Source organism: Bos indicus x Bos taurus, chromosome 19 (genome assembly GCF_003369695.1).
Source record: "Bos indicus x Bos taurus breed Angus x Brahman F1 hybrid chromosome 19, Bos_hybrid_MaternalHap_v2.0, whole genome shotgun sequence".
NCBI lineage: Eukaryota > Metazoa > Chordata > Mammalia > Artiodactyla > Bovidae > Bos > Bos indicus x Bos taurus.
Genome location: NC_040094.1, coordinates 49,794,577 through 49,814,479, shown reverse-complemented (window position 1 = coordinate 49,814,479; position 19,903 = coordinate 49,794,577). Strand labels below are relative to the sequence as shown.

The window sequence follows — 19,903 nt, the reverse complement described above, 5'->3', positions numbered from 1 at the left end:
AATAAAAATAGCAACTTAGGCAAAATGCGGTGACAGAAGAACACGTTCCAGACAAAGCAACAAGGTGAGACTTCAGAAGGACCAAGTGAAGCGGAGACAGACGTCTACCAGAGAAGGAGTTCAGGGGCGTGATCGTATAAGATGATCAAAGAACTCGAGCGAACAACGGCTGCACAGAATGAGAAGCCAAAGTTTTTAACAAAGAGAAACTAAAGAGCAAAACAGAAATGAAGAATACAATAACTGAAATGAAAAATACACTAAAAGGAATTAAAAATAGACTAAATGATATAGAGGAATGGATCAGCCAGCTAGAAGAGAGCAGTGGAAATCAGTGACACTGAATGAATTTTTGAAAATGATAAGAAATGACAACATTTTAATAGATTTCTAGCACAGTATCATGTGCACTAACAGTCCCATTGTACAGGTTCCAGGAGAAGAGAGAGAAAAAGGAGCTGGTAACATATTTTAGGACATAATAACTGAAAACTTCCCTCACCTGGGAAAGGAACAGATATCCAAGTCCAGGAAGTGCAGGAAGTCCCACATTACAAGACAACTCTAGTTCTAAGGGTAAAAATTAAAAACTGCTCTTGTTACTAAAAGCAATGAGGGAGAAGAAACAAGAGGATTCCCTCAAGGCTATGTGCTGACTTCTCAGGAGAAACTCTGCAGGCCAGAGGGGAGTGACAGGCTATATTTAAAGTGATGAAAGGGAAAAACCTACAACCAGGAATACTCTACCCAGAAAGACTCTCATTCAGATTTGATAGCGAGATCAAAAGCCTTACAGACAAGCAAAAACTAAGAGTTCAACATCACCAAACCAGTTTTACAACAAATGTTAAAGGACCTTCTGAATGAAAAAAAAAGGCTATAAGTAGAAACATGAAAATTATGAAATGAAAATGTTCACTGGTACAGGCAACCATACAGAAAAGGTAGGAAATCACCCACACACAAAGCTAATAAGGTTAGAAGACAAAAGTAGCAAAATCATGAATATCCACAATAAGGAACTGTTGTTTAGCTGCCAAGTCGTGTCCGACTCTTTTGTGACCCCATGGACTGTAGCCTGCCAGGCTCCTCTGTCCATGGAATTTCCCAGGTAAGAATATTGGACTGGGTTGCTATTTCCTTCTCCAGGGAGTCTTCCTAACCCAGGGGTTGAACCTGTATCTCCTGCACTGGCAGGCGGATTCTTTACCACTTAGCCAGCAGGGAAGCCCAGTTAAGGGATCCACAAAATAATTAGATATAAAATATAAAATCAAAAACAGTAATTGTGAGGGGAGGAAAGTACAAATGCAGGGCTGTTAAAAAGGGCTTGAAAGTGAGAGATCAGCAACTTAAAACAATCATGTATATATACAGATTGCAAATAATCTATGACAAGACAAAAAATACAATAAAGACTGTCTCTTCAATAAGTAGTGCTGGGAAAACTGGACAACTACATATTAATGAGTGAAACTAGAACATTTTCCCACACCATATACAAAAAATATACTCAAAATGGATTATAGGTCTAAATATAAGACCAAAACCATAAAACTCCTAGAAGGAAATATAGGCAGAACACTTTTTGAAACAATCATACCAATACCTTTTTGGATCTATCTCCTAAAGCAAAGGATATAAAACCAAAAATAAACAATTGAAAGTGAAACAAATGAGACCTAGTTAGACTTAAAAGCTCTGCGCAGCAAAGAAAACCATCACAAAAAGACAACCTTTAAAATTAGAAAACATCTGCTAATGACATGACTGACAAGGGGTTAATATCCAAAGTATAAAAACAGCTCTACAGCGCAACATCAAAAACACAAACCCCAATTTAAAAATGGGCAGAAAACCTGAACAGACATTTTCCCAAAGACATACAGACAGCCACAGGTAAATGAAGAGACTCTCAATACTGCTAATCAGAGAAATGCAAATTAAAACCACAATGAGATTATCACCTGGTCAGAATGGCTTATCAAAAAGACCACAGATAACAAATGTCAGTGGAGATGTGGAGAAAAGGGAACCCTTGCACACTGCTGGTGGGAATGTAAATTGGTGCAGCTACTGTGGAGAACAATGCAGCAGCTTTTCAAAAAGCTAAAAATAGAACTACCATACGACCCAGCACTTCCACGTTTGCTATATATTCAAAATAAAAGAGAACACTAATTTGAAAAGACACGTGCACCCCAATGTCCACAGCAGCATTATTTCTAATCACCAAGATAAGGAAGCAACCTGTGTTCATTAACGGATGGATAGAAAAAACATGGTTTATGTACACACACGCTGGAATACTACTCAGTCATAAAAAAGAATGAAAATTTTGCTATTTACAACAATATGAATGGACTTTGAGGGTATTATGCTAAGTGAAATAAGTTAGAGAAAGACAAATGCTATATATGATATCACTTATATATGGAATCTACAAAATAAAAGTAGTGAATGTAACAGAAAGGAAATAAACTCACAGACACAGAGAATACACTAATGGTTACTAGTGGAGAGAGGGACAAGACAGGGATGGGGGTTAAGAAGTACAAACTATTATGTATAAAATAAAGCAACAAGGATATACCATACAACACAGGAAATACAGCCAAATTGTATAACCACGTGTTTAGTCACTCAGCTGTGTCCTGACTTTGTGACCCCATGGACTGTAGCCCACCAGGCTCCTCTGTCTGTGGGATTCTCCAGGCAACAATACTGGAGTTGATTGCCATGCCCTCCTCCAAGGGATCTTCCCGGCCCAGGGATCAAGCCTGGGTCTCCCACATTGCAGGTGGATTCTTTACCATCTGGGCCACCAGGGAAGACCTATAAAAACTATAAATGGAGTATAAAATTTAAAAATTGTGAATCACAATGTTATACACCTAACACTTATATAATATTGTACGTTAACTGTATCTCAATTTTAAAAAGGCTTTAAGAAAAAATTCTGTTGTTTACTTCAAAGCTGCTAACAGAGTAATCGTAAAAGTTCTCATTACGATAAAAAAAATTGGTAAGTTTTAGGTAACGAATGTTAATTAGACATACAGACTTAAATTGAATAAAGTAGGGAAAACCACTAGACCATTCAGGTATGACCTAACTCAAATCTGTTATGATTATACAGTGGAAGTGACAAATAGATTCAAGAGATTAGATCTGATAAACAGAGTGCCTGAAGAACTATGGACAAAGGTTCATAACACTGTACAAGAGGCAGTGATCAAAACCATCCCCAAGAGAAAGAAATGCAAAAAGGCGTTTGAGGAGGCCTTACAAATAGCTGAGAAGAGAAGTGAAAGGCAAAGGAGAAAAGCAAAGATATATCCATCTGAATGCAGAGTTCCAAAGAACAGCTAGGAGAGATAAAAAAACCCTTAGGTGAACAATGCAGAGAAATACAGGAAAACAATAGAATGGGAAAGACTAGAGATCTCTTCAAGAAAATTAGAGCTACCAAGAGAACATTTCATGGAAAGATGGGTACAATAAAGACAGAGACAGTATAGACCTAACAGAAGCAGAAGATATTTAAGAAGAGGTGACAAGAATACACAGAACTGTACAAAAAACGTCTTAATGACCCAGATAACCATGATGGTGTGATCACTCACCTAGAGTCAGACATCCTGGACTATGCAATCAAGTGGGCCTTAGGAAGCATTACAACAAACAAAGTTAGTGGAGGTGATGGAATTCCAGCTGAACTACTTCAAATCCTAAAAGATGATGTTGTTAAAGTGCTGCACTCAATATGCCAGCAAATTTGGAAAACTCAGAAGTGGGCACAGGACTGGAAAAGGTCAGTTTTTATTCCCATTCCAAAGAAGGGCAATGCAAAAGAATGTTCAGACTACCACACAATTGCACTCATTTCACATGCTACCAAAGTAATGCTCAAAATCCTTCAAGCTAGGCTCAATTTTAGAAAAGGTTTAAAAATACTTTTTCTCAGTATGTGAATCAAGAACTTCCAGATGTCCATGTTGGATTTAGAAAAGGCAGAGGAACCAGAGATCAAACTGCCAACATCTGTTGGATCATAGAAAAAGGGAATTCCAGAAAAATACCTAGTTCTGCTTCACTGACTACGCTAAAGCCTTTGACTACGTGGATCACAACAAACTGTGGAAAATTCTTAATGAGATGGGAATACCAGACCACCTTACCTGCCTTCTGAGAAACCTGTATGGAGGTTAAGAAGCAACAGTTAGAACTGGACACGGAACAACAAACTGGTTCAAGACTGGGAAAGGAGTACGTCATACATCAAGTCTGTGTATTGTCACCCTGCTTATTTAACTTACATGCAGTGTACATCATGTGAAATGTCAGGCTGAATGAAGCTCAAGCTGGAATAAAGATTGCTAGGAGAAATAGCAACAACTTCAGATATGCAGATGACACCACCCTAATGGCAGAAAGCAAAGAGGAATAAAAGAGCCTCTTGATGAAGGTGAAAGAAGAGAGTGAAAAAGCTGGCTTAAAATTCAACATTCAAAAAACTAAGATCATGGCACTTGGTCCCATCACCTCATGGCAAACAGATGTGGAAAAAAATGGAAACAGTGACAGACTTTATTTTCTTGGGTTCCAAAATCACTGTGGACGGTGATTGCAGCCATGAAATTAAAAAACACTTGCTCCTTGGAAGAAAAATTATGACAAACCTAGAGAGTATATGACAAAGCAGAGACATTACTTTGCTGACAAAGGTCCCTCTAATCAAAGCTATGGTTTTTCCAGGAGTCATGTATGGATGTGAGAATTGGTCCATTAAGAAGGCTGCGTGCCGAAAATTGATGCTTTCCAATTGTGGTGTTGGAGAAGACTCTTGTGAGTCCCTTGAACAGTAAGATCAAACCAGTCAAACCTAAAGGAAACCAACCCTGAATATTCATTGGAAGGACTGATGCTGAAGCTCCAATAAATTTGGCCACTTGATGCAAAGAACTGATTCACTGGAAAAGACCCTGATGCTGGGAAAGACTGAGGGCAGGAAAAGAAGGGGGAGACAGAGGACAAGATGGTTAGATGGGATCATTCATCAGTGGACATGAGTGTGAGCCAACTCGGGGAGATAGTGAAGGACAGGGAAGTCAGGCATGCTGCAGTCCATGGGGTCACAAAGAGTTTGACACGACTGAGTGACTGAACAACAAGATATACTGTGGTATCCTTTTTACAATATACACAAATAAAGAATCATATTGTACACCTGTATAATAATATATCAATTATACTGCAATAAAGATTTATAATCCTGGAATTAAAGTCTGAATTAGATGTCTAAGGATGTGTATGATGACACTTATCTGATGACTTAAATCCAATATAAAAGGAAGCTACCATATGATATCAAACCCAAACACCTCAGCCTGGCTTTTCTCTCAACCTTTTCTTTTTCCCTTGAATTGAGTTTCATCTGAATAGCTAAAATCTGAAAGCAAGTAATTCACTTTTTATAGATACAGCCTTTCTACATGCACTGGCTATCACAGAATACCATTTCTAAAACCACCATCCCTTTCATCTGACTCTCTGCCTTGAAGAAACCTTCTTGCATTACCTACACTTCACTCTGGTATTCTGCTCCTCTGCCCACCTTAATGCCAAGTATAAGTCTATGGCCTACTGTCTGACCTCCCAGGCTCAGGCTCTTTGAACACAATTCCTTGGAAAGAAGAGTCTATTCTTTGGAATTAAGGGTACTGAAGCACAGAAGGATTTCAGAGATGGTTTCGTTGAATTCTCTAACTTCACACTGGAAGAAACGGGGGCTCAGAAAAGAGAAGGGACTTGTCCTAAGTCACACAGCCGGTACAGCGTCTGGAAGAGAATGTGGGACACTTGACTGCCATAATTTAATGTACTTCATTTAACTCTACCATTCCTGTTCTTCAACTCCAAAATATACTTAACTGTGGGCCTGATGTTTTCCTAATTTGGGGGATACTAAGACAAATATGATGGAGAAGGCAATGGCACCCCACTCCAGTACTCTTGCCTGGAAAATCCCATGGACGGAGGAGCCTGGAGGGCTGCAGTCCATGGGGTCACTAAGAGTCCGACACGACTGAGCAACTTCACTTTCACTTTTCCCTTTCATGCATTGGAGAAGGAAATGGCAACCCACTCCAGTGTTCTTGCCTGGAGAATCCCAGGGACGGGGGAGCCTGGTGGGCTTCCGTCTATGGGGTCGCACAGAGTCGGACACGACTGAAGTGACTTAGCAGTAGTAGCAAGACAAATATGAAAAGTTTTATTACACATTTCACTTATTTGTCTTATTTACTGACTGCCCCACCAGTAGAGTATGCATGCCGCGAGGGAAGGGAGTTGTGTGTGCGCCTGTTTAGCGCTGCGTCACCACTGCCTGGCAAGGGAAGGCACCGCACACACACTGGCTGAGTGTATGAGGTGGCTGCTGCCCCTGCAACTCAGTTTACGTAACATCAACCTCGAAAGTTATTGTGCAATGTTGAGAATGGTGTTAGTGAAATAAGGCAAGGAGACACCATTGTGGGAATACAGAGCCTCAGAGGCCGGGCTTTGTACAGAGTGAGTCTTCCAGGGACAAAGAGGAAGAGTATTCCAACAAAAGAAACTATATGGTGTTCCCTGGTGGCCTAACGGTTAGGATTCTGTGCTTTCACTGCTGCAGCCCAGGTTCAAGCCTGGTCAGGGAACTGAGATCCCTCAAGCTGTGTAGCACAGCCAAAAAAAAAAAAAAAAGAAACTTGTTTGGCCAAAAAGTCTGTTCGGGTTTTTCTGTACCATCTTATGTAAAACCCAAATGAATTTTTCAGCCAACTCAATATATGATGACAAGAAAAGAGCATGACAACCAGGATGAGCAGAACAGAAGTGGAATGGCTGGAGGACGGCGAGGTGAGAGGCTCAAAGCCGGCCTGTAGGTAAGCAGTAGACTGTCGGAAATGGGGCCTGAGCCTGGGAGAAAAACTGCCTCTGGATGTACAGACTTGGTTGAAACTATGAAAGAAATGAGTCACCCAGCTTGGAAAACTATACTTAGTGGGTATTCTGAATGTGACTAGACTGTTAAGCTGCATCCACGCTTTTCTTCCTAGGGTATCAAGTCCCACATGTGCATTCATGCATGCTAAGTCTCTTCAGTCATGTCCGATTCTTTGCAACCCTAGGGACTACAGCCCACCAGGCTCCTTTGTCCACGGTCTCCAGGCAAGAATACTGGAGAGGGTTGCTATGCCCTCCTCCAGGGGATCGTCCCGACCCAGGGATCGAACCCGCGTCTCCTGCATTGGCAGGCGGCTTCTTCACCACTACTGCCACTTGGGAAGCCCCACACCTTACCTGACAAGCTTGCGTACGCCTTTTGCCCATGCACCTGGGACTCCCACTTGATCCATTTTGGACCACTGTTCATATTTAGTGGGTAATGGTGGCATTCTGGAATTTCAATTCTGATATCCAGTTAGGGCTCTCTATTCTTCTCAACTTTTAAAAACTCCCAGGTATAACTATTTACATTTTCATACTTGTATGCTGAATAATAACTGATATTTAAAGTTTAATTACTCACCATTACTTCTTAGAGAAAAGGTGTGTGCTGTGTCTCCAAGTCTAATTATTTCACCAGTGGATTCCGCTTCATCTCCATCCCAAGAGGAGCCCAATGCCCCAGACGATAAGGAACACCTGAAAGAGTTTCCTCACTCACTCACGGCCTGGTCCGACCACAGGGCCCTTCCAGACAGGATCCCGAGAACTGCCTCAAGTAGCCTGCCTACGAATGCTCAGACTGGTCATCGCTATGAGAGGAAAAAGGGAGACTCTCCCTTTTGCTGCTTATCTGATATATGCATGGTGGGAAAAGCAGTGTATAAAGTGTCAAGGATTAAATGTATAAGAGAAGACACACAGAGAAAATAAATATTGGTTACTTTAGGGGTGTGAAGGGAATCTGGGTAGGATATTAATTTTGTACTAAACATCCTTCTGTTGTTTTACTTTTGCACTTATATACTTTTTTAATCTAATAATGAAAAATTAAGTCAAGAAATTTATTTTCTGATAGTCTTCTTTAGACACATATTCTACAATGTGCTATATTTACATAAGAAGGCTTTGCTTGTGCTTTTCAAACCAGGACAAACTCCACAAAATGATAATCAGATATTTAAAAGAAAATCTTAGTATCATATTCAACCTCTACTTAGTAGAAGTATAATCAAGCCTGTTACAACGTTACATTTTGCCTATGAAAGCAGCACAAATTTAAAAACTCTGGCATTTAACAGGCAACAATGCCGGTGGGTGGCCGCTAGCGCAGCCCCCAGCACTTTCATACTGCTGGTGGATATGCAACACTCACAGCCTTTCTGCAAAGTCATTTGGCAACTTTGAATCACCCTATATCATTCACAGTCTTTGAATACAGCTTAAACACAGGAAAAGAGAAGAAAAATTAAAGTATGTATCACCTTAAAAAATAAATATATATTAAAAAACTACCTCTACTGAAGAGGAGTGGTTTAGTAAATTATGATGCATCCATTTGCACAGTATGTTATACAGTGACTAAAAATCATTATAAAGAGTTTATCAAGTTAGGAAAAGACGTGTTAAACTTTAAAATTTAGGAAACAAAATTATACAGACAATATGGCTAAATCACAAAAGAAAAATATAGTTAAAAAAAAGACTTAAAAAAAAAAAGTTAATAAGCAGTTATTTAGTTCTGAATGATGTAGTTCATCTTATTCTTTGTTTTTTGCTTCTTTTTTGCTCCAAGTACTTTCCAAGTATTCTGCAAGGAACATAAATTACTTTGGTGATCAAGGAAATGTTTTAAATTAAGTAGGCGGTTAATGCTGAGATTATACATAGCTCAAGGTGCTTAAAACTCTCTCAGGGAGGTTTAAAACACGAGAAGTTAGTAAAATTCACATTAGCTTTGCTTTTTGCTGCCATTCTGGTATACTGTGTGCAATTTTAATTCTTAATAGAAGGAAAAGCATAACTTGTTTTAATTAAATTCACAGACATTGAGAGCTACCTCTCAAAAGAAACTCTTTTCCATGATGATCTGGATTCTTTAGTATTTTCTCGATCTTCCAAAGGGTCTCCTCGATGGGATTCTTTAGAATCCTGTCCAGTTTCACCTGTTTGGAACAGATAAAAACAATACCAAAAAAAAAAACACACCCCAGGTTAAAAAAAGAAAAAACAAGTTAATGCAATTATTTCTCTACAGGGCAAGCATAGAGGTAAGGACAGCAAAATACCCCAACCCCTTACTGGTCAACTAGGTACCTGTGAGTGAAGTAAGAACCAAATCAGTACTCGCAATGAGCGCGCACTACCTGGGTAACAAAGAAGCAACGCAAGCGCTGCTCTCTGAGCAGAGTCTACAGTTGTACTAGCAACGTTTTCTTCTTTAAGCTAGGTGGTAGGCTCATCATTCTCATACCTCTCCATCTGTAAGGGATGGCTGAGGCAGAATGACTAGGGTGTAGCTTCAGAAAAACATGACTGTGTCAGCCTGACTCAAGCTCCCAATCATGCCCTAGCCAAAGAGAGAGACCACAGTAAGGTGTGGATGAAATTCTCCTTAAGGCTATCGACCTTGGGAATTCCCTGGTGATCCAGTGGTTAAGACTCTGCCCTTCTGCAGGGGTTCATCCCTGGTCAGGAAACTAGGACCCCACATGCCATACCGAGTAGCCAAAAAAAGAGAAGACTATCAACCTTTTTTCTACCCCAATACACTAGAGAAATACATCTTCACAGTGGCAGTAACTAAGCGATTCCAGGAGGTATGTGGGTGAAATCTCCTACTTCACATCTACCTGTCTGCATATTCTCATCCCACTTCTCACCTTTTCCTATTTCTATATTCACCAAACAACGTTAGTCAATATTCATTGTGTAGTAACTCTGGGCTAGGCTCAGTACTAAACCACTTATGTGTATCTATTAACCTTTCCTACAACCGTGAAAGAATTTCCGATGGAGAAAACTGCAGCTTAGAAAGGTTCAGTCACACAGTGAGGGTGGAAATTTAGTCATACAGTGGGCAGCAGCACTGAGTCCACAGTCTGCCTTCAAATTCCTCGTTCTTCAGTGGTAAACGATCATGCCAGGTCAGAACAAATTGCCCTATACCTGACTTGACTAGTAATAAACATTTCCTGTTATTAATTGCCATTTTGAGATTCTGATCAGCTCCAGGTAATACTGCTGTATAAATCTGGACCTGCAAAGTTGAGAACCAGACTTCAGAAAACATTCTCCAACTCCATGTGAGCAACTCCCTCCTAGCAGCGCTAAGCTCACCATAGCCTTCTGACCTCCCCTGGAAGATTCCCCACTCAGCATTTCATTTTTTACCAGCCTCACATATAAGTATCTCTCTGTTCTGTCCTCCTCTCCATCCCCATTATCATCCCCTGCTACCTGTAATCAAGTACTATGTCATAAAAACTGCTGTCTCTAGAACGTTTTGAATCAATCAGTCTCCTACAGGTAGTTTTCTTCCTCTTACTTTTGCTGCTAAAATGACTAGAAAACCATAGAGCATTGAAATACCCATGGCAGCCTTGAATTAGGTCAGGTTTTTTTTGTTTTTTGTTTTTTTGTGTGTGGCAAAAGTTTTATTAAAGTGAAAAAAGGACTGAAAGCTTCTGACATAGACATCAGAAGGGGGCAGAGAGTGCCCCTAGGTCAGGTTTTTTTTGCATGTCATTTACTCCCTCCCAATTCTCTTACAATGCTTTTTATTGTACATACTTATGGCACTCTCCCTAACTTGAGTATAGGTTTATTTGACAGCAATAAATATGGCATGCAGCTTTGACTCTTCCCAGCGTTCCTATGTTGATATTTAACATATTAATATATTACACACTCAAGTTTTTTGAAATTAAAATAAAAAGAAATATACAGTATAGGGTGTCCTTCAAACTTTCCTTCTAGGCCTTATCTCTATATGCTTTTAAATCTTTTCAGCAACAAGGATAAAAAATAGAAAACTATCTCTAAAGAATTTAAGATTAATTTCAGATGTTATAATCATGGCATAGGTATCAGCATTAACAATGTGAGAATTAGAAATCATGAGCCTGCCTCCATTTTTTGTCTTCATTTGTACTAGAATTTATATAAATTGCTATGGCTGCTAAAACCTTTGTTTTGGATAACTTCACAATAGTAAACCTATTCTGAGTCATATATTATTCACTGTATATTAATGTTGTTGTTGTTCACTCAGCTGTGTCCGACTCTTTGTGATCCCATGGACTACAGCACGCCAAGCTTGCCTGTCTTTCACCATTTCCTGGAGCTGGTTCACACTCATGTCCATTGAGTCAGGGATGCCATCCAACCACCTCATCCTCTGTTGTCCCCTTTTCCTCCTGCCTTCAATCCTTCCCAGCATCAGGGGCTTTTCAAATGAACTGGCTCTTCATATCAGGTGGCCAAAGTACTGGAGCTTCAGCTTCAGTCCTTCCAATGAACATTCAGGACTGATTTCCTTTAGGATTGACTGGTTTGATCTCCTTGCAGTCCAAGGGACTCACAAGAGTCTTCTCCAGCACCACAGTTCAAAAGCATCAATCCTTTAGCGCTCAGCCTTCTTTATCCAACTCCCACATCCATACATGACTGCTGGAAAAACCACGGCTTTGACTACATGGACCTCTGTTGGCAAAGTAATGTCTCAGCTTTTTAATATGCTGTCTAGGTTGGTCATAACTTTTCTTCCAAGGAGCAAGCGTCTTTTAATTTCATGGCTGCAATCACCATCTACAGTGATTTTGGAGCCCAAGAAAATAAAGTCTGACACTGTTTCCATTGTTTCCCCATCTGTTTCCCATGAAGTGATGGGACCGGATGCCATGATCTTCATTTTTTTGAATGTTGAGTTTTAGGCCAGCTTCTTCACTCTCCTCTTTCACTTTCATCAAGAGGCTCTTTAGTTCCTCTTCACTTTCTGCCGTAAGGGTGGTGTCATCCGCATATCTGAGGTTATTGATATTTCTCCTGGCAATCTTAATTTCAGCTTGTGCTTCATCCAGCCTGGCATTTCACATGATGTATTCTGCATATAAATTATATAAGCAGGGTGACAATATACAGCCTGATGCACTCCTTTTCCAATCTGGAACCAGTCCATTGTTCCATGTCTAGTTCTAACTGTTGCTTCTTGACCTGCATACAGGTTTCTCAGGAGGTAGGAGAAACCTGTATGCACTTTTGTATTATTTATTGATCAATCCAAATTGGTAAGACATATAGGTCCTTTTTTTTTTTCCAGTGGTAAGTAACAGTGCATGAAAACCTCTAAGCACTTTTTTTTTTTTTTTAATTTATTTCATATTATCTGGCTGCATTAGGTCTTAGTTATGGAACCTGGGATTTTCAATCTTCAGTGCAGCCTGTGGGATCTAATTCCCTGACCAGGGATCAAACTCAGGCCCCTGTATTGGGAGTACAGAGTCTTAGCCACTTAACTACCAAGGAAGTCCTTAACTTTCTTCTGTACTATTTCTTCAGGATAAATCCCTAGAAATGGGATTTATGGAGTCAAAGATTATGAATAACTCCTATACACTAGTGATACAGTTTAAATATAACCAGAATACTTTTGGAAAATATTAATAATACAGCAATAAAAAAACATAAAATCAAAATTTCACACAACAAACTGTTACAATTTGGGGAAATGAATTATTTGAAGAGTAAAATAAAAAATACTCAAGCTGTCACAAACCTAGGTGTAAGCTGAAAACAGAAACATACCAACTCTTTCTGTTGATGCCTTGGCAATATCCAAATTTGTGCAAAAATGGCAGTTCTGACATGGGAATTACTGAGTAAGGAATTTCATGTAATAATAGGACAATAAGCAATTTTAACTAGATTTAGCTTCCTATATTAGCTTTAAAGTAATTTATAAGCAATACCCAAGTTGACAAAGGATGTGATGATTAGATGAGTTTCAACCACTTCAACAGTGAGAAGTGAAACTTAATTTACAATTAAATTCATCAGATACAGTGTATTAGTGATTCTAATTCCTAAGGAGAAAAATAGGCAAAAAGATAAAAGATAAAAAGGGAGATAACAGAATATAAATCAAGCCAAATTTTATTCTTAAACTTACTTTTCTCGTGAGATGTTTCACTGACGTGTTCTGTAAGATACTCCAGCAACCCATCAAATATTTCTAGAAGATTCTTAATAGATTCTTTATCTCCTTTCACTATATTTTCTCCTGAACACAGAATACAGAGCTATTAAAAAAAATTAACCAAGAAATTGAAAGCCTCATGATTTTGAAATGGATATACCAGTATAAAAATATTGTTCAGGACACAGGATTATAAATTAACCCAAAAGAAAAAATGACAGTGTAAATATCAAAAATATCAATTTCCTGATACTTGATTATATTTGAAAAATGTAGTCCTGAATATTATGGGTGATAATTCATTGGCACAGTCCTTTATTTATGAAGAAGCAAATTAAGTGAACTTCATCCTATAAGATTTATACTAAAGTATAAAACAACTAAGCTGAATTTTATTAGGCTGGTGAATATGGAATGATGGTGGTATGCCTTGTTCTGAAGACAATAGCAGTAGAGAATATAAAACAAAAACAAACTTAAGATACCTTCATCAGGAATTCCTAATTTTTAAAATTTGTTAACTCCTATTCACTTACTACACGTTATACAATTTTTTAATTAAAAACTGAGCCGGTCCCCTGCATATAAAACTCCTTTTAATCTCACCTTACCCCCAACTCTCCAGCCTTACCTTCCATTATACCAACGTAATACCTAGAAACTAACATTTAAACTGTTTAAAGTCTCCAGCACAGTACCTGGCTCAAACAGATTTTAAATAAATGTTCAGTTGAAATGCTGACGAGAAACGGGCTGCAAAAGCATGAAAACTTGACGTGTTTAATGTCACCTAAAATGGACTCTGAGCAACCTGAGGTGTGGATGGAACTTAAAACTCCTGACACACTTGGGCTGTCCTTTGGGAGATTAGATTTGGCATGAATTCAAACAAGTATGGGAGAGGCGGAGTGGAAATTTGATATTTGAGATAATCCAGTCATTCATAACCTTAGTCATGATGCAGGAAAAAAAATCCAAAAAACTAACCCAGGAATTTGATGTTTTATAACACTCCAGTAAAGACAGTCAATGTTTAATAGTTTTTTTCCCGTTTAAAACAACTGAACAGATATCTTAAGCCCTATGTTTTGTTTTAAGTCCTATGTTTTCCGGCTTAACAAGATACACAAGCATACCCCAAGGACATATCCAAGACTTGTGGTTTCTATGATGGGGAGTGTACTGTGCCAACCCAGCAACAAGACTGCCCGCCAGAATGCAGTGCTTCAGCGTGTAGGAGAAACTGCTTTAAACAGCACGAGTAAAAAGCTGCTTTGCAGTCTACTGGAGGAGGTAAGCAGTTTTGCAACTTTCTGTGGGGTGGGTATGAGTTGTTAGAGGCAACTCCACATACCAGAAGTTCTATAAGCAGACACAATCTTGGTATATGGTATGTTTGTACAGTAAATACAAATACCAAAAATTGCCCAATTGGCAGAGAAAGCCATTTCCAAAGAACAGGGAAGTCCCAGCATTATCCCTCAAAATGAATCTTCCCCAAACTAATTTACCACATTTACTCACCTTGAACTACACTAAAAAACTTAAAGACAGTATTTCTGTAAAATTTTGCTCTTATTACTACCAAAATAAGATACAAATGTCCCATCCTGACTAAGATGTATCTCTCTTAATGACTGTCAAAGAATGAAACAGTATACACTTTCTCTTAGTGATTCAGGTATAGTTTTAAGACTCCAAAATTTCCTCTGTTCATTAGCTTGAAATAATTTACTGAAATAACCCTCATTTTCTATCTACCAAAACAGAGATTTACAAATGAATTTGTTATGTTTGGCTTTTGAATATAAGTATGGATACTGTTTTGGAAAAAGGCTGAAAAACAATTTACAGTTTTATTTATTCCGAACAGGTAATACATTCATATGGTTCAAAATTTAAAAAGTACAAAAGGTATAAAATGAAAAATCTCTTCCCACCCTTGTCCAGTTTATCTCATCGGAGGCAATCAGAATTAAATTTCTTACATGTACTTCTAGAGAGTCCTTCTGCATTCAATCAACTGCATATAACTTCTGAATTTGTTTTTACAAATAATAGCATATTCTGCAAATCAACATTATAACTACATATTTTTCTCATATAATATATATGAGATCATTTCATGAATATGGAACATCGTATTGATATATAGAGCATTATCAATTATCTTTTATAGCTGCAGAGTAGTTCCCTATAAGGAACTACAGTAATTTATTTAACCTGTCCCTATTAATGGACACTCAGGTGTTTCTAATTTTTAGTTACTACAAACAAACAGAATGGTAGCTATAAAGTAATAACAACAACAAAACACAATTCAAATTACCAGCTAGGATTCTGAGACCTATCCCAAACTCAACGTACAACTCTCCTGGAAAAGCTTTAAAGGATGTTGTCTTAACTATACCAGTGAATTGTCTTGGTTCAGTCTTGCTGTTTGGTCTATTTCACAACCTTACTCATTTGGTAAAACAAGGCCGAGTTCTATCCAACAAAATATTTTAGTAAAATGCTAAATTATCTGATGATTAAGTACATACCAACCTGTTATGTGAGACAGGCTGACCTGTAGGTAATCCAAAGCCAGCGAATCAATCGCTGCTTGCACATTGTGAGCGTCGTCCTCTTGATTCCTGGGAATAGCTATGAGATCTGTGGAGAAAAAACTATGTAATTTTGCATCCTATGCAAATCCAAGTTTTCATCTACCTGTCTCTGACCAGGCCTCTGAGCTCTGCCCAAACAGAGTGGGCTATAACATACAGATAAACAGAGCCTGAATTCCACAAAGTGGAATCTTTATTGGTTGAATAGTCAATCAACATATATATGGAGAAGAAAATGGCAACCAACTCCAGTATTCTTGCCTGGAGAATTCCATGGGGTGGCAAAGAGTCGGACACAACTGGACGACTAACACACACACACACACACACACACACACAAAACACATATATGAACATGCTCCATAAGTGCCATGCTAAAGAAAGCTAAATAGATCCATAAATTCAAGGAGATGCTAATACTCTAATAAGAGAGAGAACCCGTGAGTTGGGACTTTAACCCATAACACCAGGCTGCTTTCCATAAGAGGGAAAAAACCCATAACAGGTATGAAAGGAGGATTCATATATGTGCTGTTAAAGCAAGCTATTGGGAATTACTGGCATAAAGGCTTTTAAGATCAATATAGATCAGAGCAGAAAGATTTTAATGACAACTTAAATTTGGAATTTCTCCTCTTGTATTGAGGAAGATAAGTGTCTTGGGGAAGGAGGAAATAAGTATTTTAAAAGACTGATTCAATAACTACATGCCCAAATGGCAACCCACTCCAGTACTCTTGCATGGAAAATCCCATGGTAGACTATAGTCCGTGGGGTTGCAAAAAGTCAGACACGACTGAGCGGCTTCACTTCACTTTTGTACTCTAAAAAGATTAGTATCAAAGATACCAGCTGGAGGGTGTCCCATTATTCCAGGAAGTGATGAGGGACTGACTCATAACAATGGAGGGGAGAGAGATTGTACAGAGTGTTAGTGCTTAATGGTTATAAACAATATAAACATACAGAAGTAGCAGAGGAATCTATGGATAAGGACTCTGAGATAGTCAACCAGGAACACAGTACAAACAACAATTCTTATCCATAATATTGGTTAAATACCAAGACTCAACAAGTCTTCAAATTCCATTCAATTTTAGAACCCATGCTTCCCTCATGCCTCAGTGCCCACAATGTGGGCGACCAGGGTTTGATCCCTGGGTTGGGAAGATCCCCTGGAGAAGGAAATGGCAACCCACTCCAGTATTCTTGCCTGGAGAATCCCATGGACGGAGGAGCCTGGTAGGTTACAGTCCATGGGGTTGCAAAGAGTCGGACACGACTGAGCGACTTCACTTTCTTTCTTTCACTTTCTTAGAACCCATGCAGGTACATTTACAGAGAAGGTGTGACTTTCACACAACATTATGAATGATTAAACAGTTGATGACCAAGGCAGTTACTATAGGTGGGTCTCCTAAGATATTCATTAAGGCAATGAATGCTATTATTTAGATAAAAAGAAGATAAAAGAGAAATCTCAAGACTTTATATATAAAGATCTAACTAAAAAGCACTAGAAACGTCTGGCTTAAGATAGAGACACTATTACTCCTGCTTTTAAGTATTCTTACCTGGTACCTTTTCTCCCAAAATGGATTGATAAAGAGCAATAAAAACATTAGCATCACAGTCTTCTAGTTCTCGAATCCTCAGGTGTATGTGACATTTCAAAAGAAGATTATTGGCAATAGTTATCCACTCTGTTGGGAAAGGAAGGAAAAGATTAGTCTAATACTAGAAAAAGTCAAACACATTTCTTTAAAAAATAACCTCCACAAACACAGACACTAAATTCAATAGAAGAGAAGGAATCTGATTGTTAGAGAATTTGAAGACCCTGCTAGGTGGGTTTTTTTTCAATTAAAAAAAATTTGGGGGGGGCTACACCCTACAGTATAAGGGATTTTAAATCCCTTAACAAGGATCAAACCTGCATCCTCTACACTGGAAGGTGGAGCCCTAACCACTGGACTGGGCATGATTTTTGAAAAGCTGTATTTAATTTCTTGGGATGACTTCCAAAAAGCTGTAATTTCAATTTAGTCAAAACTATGATGCAAATTCAATTTTCACTGCTGCAACCTAAAATCTTAAGTTGCTTACCATTGATCTCATTTTACTAACCATAGGTAGATGTTTTTTCAACACATTTACAAGTAAACAGGATGTCACAAACAAGACAGTTTGTTAATGATAATCTCAGGCTACTAGAAACTAATTAATGGATGTTGCTTCAAATTCCCCATAGAATTAGTCATGTTTTTAACCCAATTATCTTGTGCAAGTTGGAATTTCTCTGCTGCCCAAATGGTGGTGATTAACCTAGCCTGTGAAGAACTAGAGTAATGGCACCAACACTACTGCATTTGTTAGTTCTATTTTTAATTATACTTGACATATATGAAGAGAGGCCTGGGAAATTCATAAAAACGCCTTTAAATTCAGAGCTGCTGCTGCTGCCGCTGCTAAGTTGCTTTAGTCGTGTCCGACTCTGTGCGACCCCAAAGACGGCAGCCCACCAAGCTCCCCCAACCCTGGGATTCTCAAGGCAAGAACACTGGACTGGGTTGCCATTTCCTTCTCCAATGTATGAAAGTGAAAAAATAAAGTGAAGTCGCTCAGTCGTGTCCGACTCCTAGCGACCCCAAGGACTGCAGCCCTCCAGGCCCCTCCGTCCATGGGGATTTTCCAGGCAAGAGTACTGGAGTGGGTTGCCATTGCCTTCTCCAAATTCAGAGCTAGCATATTACTAACCTTATCGAAGTTTCCTGTGTACCATCCCTCCGTTGGGATTAGCCAAATTATTTCAAGGGCTTCTCACCCAAAGGTAATTTAGCAAACCTGAAACACTTGTTCTCTGAAATAATTGACGATTAAGGGGCAAGTTCTTTTATTGTGCACGTTATCTTCAGTATGCTCTAGAAATAAACATGTTTATGTGTGGGACTGTCAGGGCACCTTAACTCCCTCTCCCAGTGACCATTACTTAACAGCAGACCAAACCATGACAACTGGTTTGAACGCTGTCTTGGAAAAAAAGATGAAAGCGTCCTAGACAACCCAATCAACTCGCTTTTCAAAAACTGCGCTACAGAAAGCCGGTAACCGTTGAAAGCACTGAAGCGGGAAAATCCACCACTATTCTGCTTTGGGATGACAACAGATTTTTAGAGTGCTAATACTCAGTCTCAGGCCCCGCAATGCAGGAGCAGAGGGCACACTCCCCAGAAAATACCAGTCTAGGCAAAGACACTTTCTGATCATTTACAGCCAACATGCTCGCATGCTGCGGGCCTCGCCGCAGGGCCCTTGTCTCCCCGCCCCAAAACAGGCTCGACAACTTCGAATGCGCCAGGGAGCGGGGCTAAGCCCCAGCCAGAGAACCCGCCAACTACGACCGGATTGTCTCACGAGCCCCTCCGGCAACCCAGAGCCACCCGAAGCCTCAAGACAAGATGGGGAGGGGCGTTCGGGACTTGGACTGAAAGGGGACTTGAGCCCACACACAAACGGGACTCCAGGCAGAGACTCACCAGCCTCTGAGCCGGCCATGTCGCGGAGGCAAGTTGCCTCCGGACTCCTAGCCCGGCGCGCGCGGGACGGCGTCCTGAAAGGGCCGCACGGAGCAGACCCAGCGCTGACAGGAGAGGAAGCAAACGAAAGTGCCGGGAAGGGATGCGGTGGAAAAGGAAGGGACGTTAAAACGAATTCTCGCTGCTGATTGGTCACCGGGGGGAGTACTTCCTTTGGCAGCACGTGCCGAGGTGGCGGTTTGCGAGCTCTAGATACCATTTTTCACCAGCCAGATCCCGCTCAGGGGTCCTGGGGTGGGTGGGTTTGACAGTTCGGGTCACCCAACAGCCCCGGCCAATTTCCCGGGGGCATTAGCACGGCACTTCCGGTGAGCTATTTCGTCTTGTACTCCTCCGCCGACGCCAACTGGGGAAGTAGTGCGTCCCGCTCACTCGGCGGGCGGGGCAGCCACGTGACAATGTCGGGCTCCGCCTTCCTGTCGCCCCTAGTAATGGGCGTAAAGGCTCTTTGGAGACGTAAACATCTTCAAGGGGACCGAGTGGGTTGACGTGGGCTGGACATTTTATTG

At 39.9% G+C, this 19,903-nt stretch overlaps 1 protein-coding gene across 2 annotated transcripts in view; it reads right to left on the bottom strand.

The window, feature by feature from the left end:
- Positions 1 to 19,667, bottom strand: part of CEP95 (centrosomal protein 95) — a 44,902-nt gene extending 25,235 nt beyond the window's left edge. Inside the window, exons 1-6 of one of the 2 annotated variants that reach the window (XM_027517699.1) lie at positions 19,335 to 19,667; positions 17,373 to 17,501; positions 15,737 to 15,844; positions 13,163 to 13,273; positions 9,053 to 9,158; positions 7,577 to 7,692 (exon numbers count right to left, since the gene is read on the bottom strand). In XM_027517699.1, the coding sequence (XP_027373500.1) occupies positions 7,577 to 7,692; positions 9,053 to 9,158; positions 13,163 to 13,273; positions 15,737 to 15,844; positions 17,373 to 17,501; positions 19,335 to 19,593 (829 nt within the window). In that variant the 5' untranslated portion in view covers positions 19,594 to 19,667. The remainder of the gene's footprint in view (positions 1 to 7,576; positions 7,693 to 9,052; positions 9,159 to 13,162; positions 13,274 to 15,736; positions 15,845 to 17,372; positions 17,502 to 19,334) is intronic. The other variant, XM_027517698.1, reaches the window with a different exon arrangement.
- Between the last annotated feature and the right edge of the window lie 236 nt (positions 19,668 to 19,903).